General features: G+C 54.1%; 1 protein-coding gene across 5 annotated transcripts in view; it reads left to right on the top strand.

Moving 5' to 3' along the window:
* Positions 1-5,197: 5,197 nt before the first annotated feature.
* HIF3A (hypoxia inducible factor 3 subunit alpha) overlaps positions 5,198-7,124 on the top strand; it is a 29,593-nt gene continuing 27,666 nt past the window's right edge. For 2 of the 5 annotated variants that reach the window (XM_077847875.1, XM_077847865.1), the window contains exon 1: positions 5,198-5,255. Coding sequence is in view for 2 of the 5 variants with exons in the window: in XM_077847865.1 (XP_077703991.1) it covers positions 5,230-5,255 (26 nt within the window). In the remaining 3 variants the exon portion in view is untranslated. Of the gene's footprint in view, positions 5,256-6,477; positions 6,629-7,124 lie in introns of those variants that run through there. The other 3 variants (XM_077847872.1, XM_077847859.1, XM_077847884.1) reach the window with 2 other exon arrangements.

The raw sequence follows: 7,124 nt of genomic DNA, 5'->3' as shown, positions 1-7,124 counted from the left end.
GAGAGGCAGAGACACAGGCAGAGGGAGAAGCAGGCTCCCTGCAGAGAGCCCGATGGGGGACTCGAACCCTGGACCCCGGGATCACAACCTGAGCCAAAGGCAGATATTCAACCACTGAGCCACCCAGGCCCCCCCGAATTATACACTTTAAAACGGTTTATTTTATGTTATGTAAATTTCACTTCCTCAATAAAGAAAAAAGAAAGAGCTATACTGGGGCACTTGCGTGGCTCAGTCGGATGAATGTCTGACTCTTGCTTTCGGCTCAGGTCATGATCTCAAGGTTCTGATCTCAGGGTTGTGAGATCGAGCCTGGCATGGGGCTCTCCGCTCAGCGAGGCATCTGCCTGGGGACTTCTCTCCCTTTGCCCCTCACTGCACTCGCTTGTGCTCTCCCCTCGCCTCTCTTTCTAGAATAAATAAATAAATCCTAAAGAAAAAGGAAGAAAAGGAGCAACCCCAGAAGCTGAAAATAAAGAATTCATTCCTCAGTCACCCTACACACATTTCAAGGGCTCAGGAGTCACATAGGGCCAGTGGCTACCATACTGGGCAACACAGATATAGAACATTTCCATCACCACAGAAAGTTCTATTGGACAGTGCTGGTCTAGGGTTTCCCACAGTCTACATCTATCTGGCTGATTGTTTCTTCATAGTGTGTTTCATGTGTTCTTCTGTCCACTGTAAATGGATAGTGACGTCCGGAAACTTTGCGAGATTCAGTCCTGTTACTTTGGTGAAAGTATTTCACTGATGCTGCTTGTCCTCCCTCCAGGAGGCACATCATCAAGTTTGGTGGAGTCTTTGGCGTGTGTGTGATGACAGCAGCGTCTGTCCCCCTCTCGTTGGCCGAACGATGTCACGTGACCAATTGGGCCTGGGACTGTATCTGATTTATTCAGGAGGGCCTCCACCGGCACATAGTGAAGTCGTGGTTGTGCGGTTCTAGAACAAGGAGGAAATGGAGAGAGGGGGAAACAATAATCCAATCTACCCCGGGTGATAATGTGTGTGTATGCGTGTGTTTTTTTTTATTTTATGAAATGCATTTTTCAGAAATGATTCTGAGTCACAGAGAAGTTAAATACTTGCCCAAGGTCCCATAGCTGCAAAAGAAGGATCCAGAATTTGAACCCAAGCAGGCGGCGGGCTCCAGCGCCCCCTGGGTCATAATGCTACACTTCAGGGAAATAAGGGAGCAAAAATTAATTAATTAATTAATTAAACAACAACAACAACAACAAAAAACAAAAAAACGGCAGCTTGGGTGGCTCAGCCGTTTAGCACCACCTTCAGCCCAGAGCGTGATCCTGGACACCGAGGATCGAGTCCTGCGTCGGGTTCCTGCGTGGAGTCTGCTTCTCTCTCTGCCTCTCTCTCTTTTCTGTATATTCTCATGAATAAATAAATAAAATCTTAAAAAAAAAAAGGGGGAGCGCACCTGATGGGGCTGGCGTGATGTTCTAGTAAGAGCAGGAATGCCAAGGGCTTAGTACAGCGCTTGGCACAGGACCCGGGCATGATAGTTATGGCCCGTGCTGTTTATTTCCATCACCTAGTTCCAGGTTAGTCTTGGCTTGAGTATGGAGGGATTTTCTGCCCTTGGCAGTGTTCCAGGAATGCCAGCTGGCCTTTATAAACCCCTATGATCAGGTGTCAGAGTCCGGGGAAGGACGAGTGGAGATAGAATCAGATCACAAGAGGTAGCTGTAAGGAGGTTAGGAGCAACTCCCTCCCGTCTCTGGCAGCAGGGACGGTGAACATAAGGAGGTGAATACTAGGGGTGAAATGTCTGAGCAGGTGTACAGGCGACAGTGGCCAGGGATACCAGATTTGGGTGCGTGCACAGTTCCGGGGACGCGATCCCTCTGTCCCTTCTCCAGAATCTCAAGACTTAAGACTCCACCCCACGGGGCTGCTCCTAGGCAGAGCTCCAAGATCCTGTCTCACGAGGAGTGTGGCAGATATTCCCCCATACGGCCACAGTAGTATTTCGAGTCCCACACACTCTTCATTGCACGAGCTTGCCAATTCCCATCAGGAAGTGGAAGCCAGACAGGACTCATGTCTGACTTGAGAAAGGGGGATGGAGGACGCCTGGGGCTCAGTGGTTGAGCGTCTGCCTTTGGCTCAGGTCGTGATCCCGGGGTCCTGGGATCGAGTCCTGCATCAGGTTCCCCACAGGCAGCCTGCTTCTCCCTCTGCCTGTGTCTTTGCCTCTCTCTGCGTGTCTCTCGTGAATACTTAAATAAAATCTAAAAAAATTTATAATAAATACATAATTTTTAAAAAAGGGGGTGACACAGCATGACTTCCAGGTCCCGGTCATCAAGGAGACACAGCTCCTGCCTATTTCCTCGCTCACTTTTCCTCTCCCTTGAGACCCAGCTGCCATGATGTGAGGAAGCCCAAGCAGCCACGGGGCAAGGTCGCATGGAGATGTCCCAGCCGCAGCCCACCGCTGAGGCGCCAGCTGATGGCAGCAACAAGTGCCAGGCAGGTGAACGGGGGAGCTGCAGCTCACTCCAGCACACAGCCCTTGAGTGGTCCCTGCTGATGCCAAGTAGGGTGGAGATGAGCTGCCTGCGTGGAGCCCTGCCTAGATGGCAGTTCATGAGCAAAATAAATCTCTTCGTGGGGTGGTTTGTTTTGTTTTTTAAATATTTTATTTATTGGGGATCCCTGGTGGCTCAGCGATTTAGCGCCTGACATTGGCTCAGGGCATGATCCTGGAGTCCTGGGATCGAGTCCCACATCAGGCTCCCTGCATGGAGCCTGCTTCTCCCTCTGCCTGTGTCTCTGCCTCTCTATCTGTCTCTCATGAATAAATAAATAAAATCTTAAAAAAAAGACTGTCCTGCTCAAGACTCTGCCATAGCTCCCTAGTGCCCTCAGGAGGTCGCCCAAACTTCCTTAACGGCTTTCACCTGCACGCACCACTCCACCACCACCTCTCACCTCTTCTCTTTACCCTCCAGGTTACAGGCAGTCTACTTCTTGGGTCCCTCGCGGTACCAAGCTCTCTCGACTCCACACCATTATATTCACTTCCGTCTGTCCAGAGTACCTTCCCCTAGCCCTCCCTTTACCTTCCTCTCTGCTGTTCATCCTATTCATTCAGATGTCTCCTCCCTAGGAAACCTTGACGGCCTGGGTGAGGAGGCACCTCCACGGAGCTCCCACAGTCCCTGGTGGCTCAGATCACTCTACATTTTAATAACGAGAATGTATCCGCTGAACTTCAGTTCCAGGAACAAACCTTGTTTCTCGAGGCAGACGAGAACTTACCCATTCAGCAAAAATTGGAAACCGTTTCAACAAACACATTTCCCCTATTGCCTTAGCTGCCAGGAACCAGTGAGTGAAGTTTAATGCTAACCCAGATCATAGATGCCCGGCGCATCCGTACATATTTGTGAATTCCGTTTTGATGTGTGTTTAACACGTGCCAGGTTTCCTCGGACGCTCACACTGGGTCTCTGCTATGACTCGCATAGCCTCTGCTTCCTCCTGTAGGACACTGCTTCCCCTGCAGCCCTGTCTAATTTAGGCCTCTTGTTTTCTCATACTCCACATGCCTTCATGCTGGAGCTTGGGAGATATTTCCTTTGTTTAATCAAGACTCTTTCTTTTGGGTGAAAGCAGATGAAACCCGACTCATACTAATCTAAGCACAAAGTAAATGAATAAAGTAATATTTATTTAACAACAGCAACAGCCAAGAAAAGCCAAAATGGTTCTGATATTAAATTGGAGTTTAGGTATGGCTGGATCCAGGTACCCAAGTGCTGATGTCAGGACTATCTTTCACAAAATTTCATTTCTGCCTTCTTCTGTATTGACTTTTATCTTGTAAAGCCTCTTCTTTCCATCAGTTCCAGGCTCACCTCCCACCAGCTGCGCAACTCTAGCAGAAATAAAGAATCTTTTTTCTTTAGTTGCAGCAAATGGTTCTTACTGGGCTGCGTTAGGTCACACATCTTCCCTGAACCAATCTCTGTGACCAGGGAAACAGAATAAACTGATTGGCTGGGTTTGAATCCTAGGTCCCTGGAGCTGGTGCAGGGAGGGTTATGGTCAGCCCTATTTAAATTAAATACAGTAAAACAGGGGCACCTGGGTGGCTCAGTGGTTGAGCGTCTGCCTTTGGCTCAGGTCATGATCCTGGAGTCCTGGGATGGAGTCCTGCACCAGACTCCCTGCTCAGTGGGAATGAATGAATAAATAAAGTCTTAAAAAAAACGACAACAGAATATTACAGAGAGAAGTGGTTCCCTATAAGAAAAATGAGTGAGATACTGGAGAAGGCAAATCCTACAAACTTTGGCTATACTATTCTTTTCCCTGTTCAAAGCTGCATCCAGAAGAAGGGTGCCCTGTGGATTAGTAAACCGTTCCCTACACACACACACACACACACACACACACACACACTGTTCCCTAGCCAATCCTAAGGCTTTAGCCACTCCTTGGTGACCTTGTACCTTTCTCTTCTTACTTCCCTAGTAGAAAGATACCATTTCTCTGCTCTTTTCAAAAGTGGGTGTGATTGGGTTTGACATATTTACTTGACATAAACGTAATCATTCAGCTGTTGGAACTTGAGAAGGGAGTTAGGGAGGCAAGGAGGTGGGGCTGCGGTGCAGGGGGTGCCAGGCTGGAGGAGCAGGAGCGGGGTGAGGTGGGAGTACTGGCTGCAGGGATGGGACCGAGAGGGAAAGGTGGGGTACAGAGGGGGAGGGATTGGAGAGCCGGGGTGGGGTGGGGGTGGCGAGAAGCGGGGGGATCTCAGGAAGCGACGGAGGAGGCAGAGCTGTGCGACTAGAAGGGCGTGGGACTGGTGGTCCGAGGGGCCCGACCGGGGGCAGGGAATGGAGGGCTGGGCCGGGGCGGCGGGGTAAGGGTCAGGGCGGCCCGGCTGGGCTCGGGAGAGCGCTGGTGCGGGAACTCGGCGCTAGGGGCCGGGCCAGGGGGCGAGGAAGTCCGCGGCGAGGGGTGTGGCTGGGGGGCGGCGGACGCCGCGGTGCCCCCCCACCGCTGGAGCTCCAGGTCCTCGCCTCTGGTCCCGCCTCTTTCTCGGAAGTGACACACCCGCCGACCAACCGGAGCCGCGGGCCGGGCGCGGCGCAGCCAATGGCGCGGCGGGGGCGGGGCTGGGGAGGGGGCTCGCGGGGCAGGGGAGGGGGCTAGGGGCCTCGAAGGGCTCGGGAGCGGCGACGGCGAGCCATGGCGCTGGGGCTCCAGCGCGCAAGGTACCGGGGTTCGGGGCAGGAATGCTCGGAGTCGGGGGGCTCTCCTTCCAGGGACCCCTGAGCCGGGCGGGGGATGCGCGGGTCCAGCCGAGGACGCCCCAGGACGCGCGGCTGGAGGCCCGTCCCCGCCGCACCCTCCAGCCTGCGGATTGCAGGGGAGGGGGATTGCCCCGCCCCTCTAGCCTGGAGTGACTTCAGGGTGGTGATCCCCAATTTCCTGCCGCTCCGGGTTCGCTTTCCCTCCTGGTTCCAGGGTCCCCACGGAATTGGGGGTGCCCGGGCTTCTGCGGGAGCGGGCGGCATTCTCCTTCCACATCCTGAACCTACTGGCCTCCGAATTCCCAGCAATGAGGTTGTTCCTTGCCCCCGGACCCCTGGGATCCTAGGGTTCATGGGATACCCCCAAACTAAGCCTTCCCAGATACAGGGACTCCCTTGGAACGAGGAGTCAGATGCTGAGTTCGGGAGAAGAGAGATGCCCTATAATTGGATGCTCTCCGACAATCTCTCAAACCTTGGGTTCCCTAGACATAAGCAGAGGGGGTCCCCTTTCAGAAGCTACCTGGGACCGTTCCCAGGGACCTTTTTGTACCCTTTTGAAAGGTGGAGTCACCTCTTTTAATAACGGAGAAACAGCCTGACCCTCTTCCCACAGTCTAGTCCCTTATCTCCCTCCCCACCCCCACTCAGGGCCCGGGTCTGGGGACAGGGTCACCCCAGCCAAGCCCTATTTGGGGAATCCCCCATGGATGGTGCTGTGCCTGGTTCAGTGCAAGCCTTCCTGGGAGCACCTCCCCTGCCAGAGTGTTCAGCTGGGTCCTCCTGGCCAGAGGGTAAGTTTCTGTGATCACCGCCCAGCAGGTGCAGATGTGCTGAGTGCTCTGGGTCCGATGCCAGAGGGTCTATCTGGCTATGTTTTCGTGGGGCCCCGGAAAATCCTGCAGGCCCTCGGTTTCCTTGTCCAATCTGAGGCATCCAGTAAGCCTCACCCCCTTCCCTCCTCCCTGGCTTCACAGGTCTGATTGGATCTGTCCACAACACCATGTTTTTTAGCCCCCACACCCCACCCCTGCCTCACTGTTCCCCCCTTCAGTTCTATTCCAGTCTCTGGCTCCCGGCCTGCAGGAACTCCATCCCATTCCTTCTGGACCAGCCTCAGCCCGGCCCCTCCCAGCGCCCCCTCCTGGCTGGGTGGGGGCCCCTCCTGGCTGAGCTGGGGCGCTCCCCCTTCCCCACCAAGGCCAACCCTTTCCTGTGGTGTCATCCCAGTGCTGCGCACCACCCACTCATAACTCGCACCCGGATCCCGGCCACGCTCCGTCCCCTCCTGCACCCCTAGGATGGCACTTGGGCCAAAGGGGGCCTGGGTGATGGTGAGTGGGCCCCCATACCTCCTCACCCCCTTCCTTTCTTCCAGCTCAGGCATATTACAATCCCACCCCGGGGCAGGGATGTTCTTAGAAGGTCTCTGATGGGTGTAAGGGCCCCGGGTGCCCCCCAGATCAGAGGGTTCCCAGAGAAGATGGGACTTTGGGTACAGGCACCCCACTGGATTACCATATCCTTGGGAATGAGCAGAGGTGGAGGCAGAGAGATTCCTCCTGACTGAGCCCACCCAAGTCCTTTCTCAAACCCAAACCCTGCCTCTGGCCTCGCAGTGCCAAGAGGGGTCCATGCCCAGATACAACCTAAGGCCCCCTAGATCCTCTACACTTTTTTCATGACCACCCCTCCCCCCCAATATCCAGCTCAGTGTCAGAAGAGAGAGGGCCAAGAGCAGCCCCGAGTGTGGCTCAGGGTCTTCCTACTTTATCTATGCCTTTGCTCTCTGGTGGCAGGTTCTTCAGAGGTGGGCTTCTCCCTCTCTTA

This window comes from Canis aureus, chromosome 1 (assembly GCF_053574225.1).
Source record: "Canis aureus isolate CA01 chromosome 1, VMU_Caureus_v.1.0, whole genome shotgun sequence".
NCBI classification, from domain to species: Eukaryota; Metazoa; Chordata; class Mammalia; order Carnivora; family Canidae; genus Canis; species Canis aureus.
Note: the sequence above shows the minus strand (reverse complement) of the source record. Positions and strands in the feature narration are given on the sequence as shown.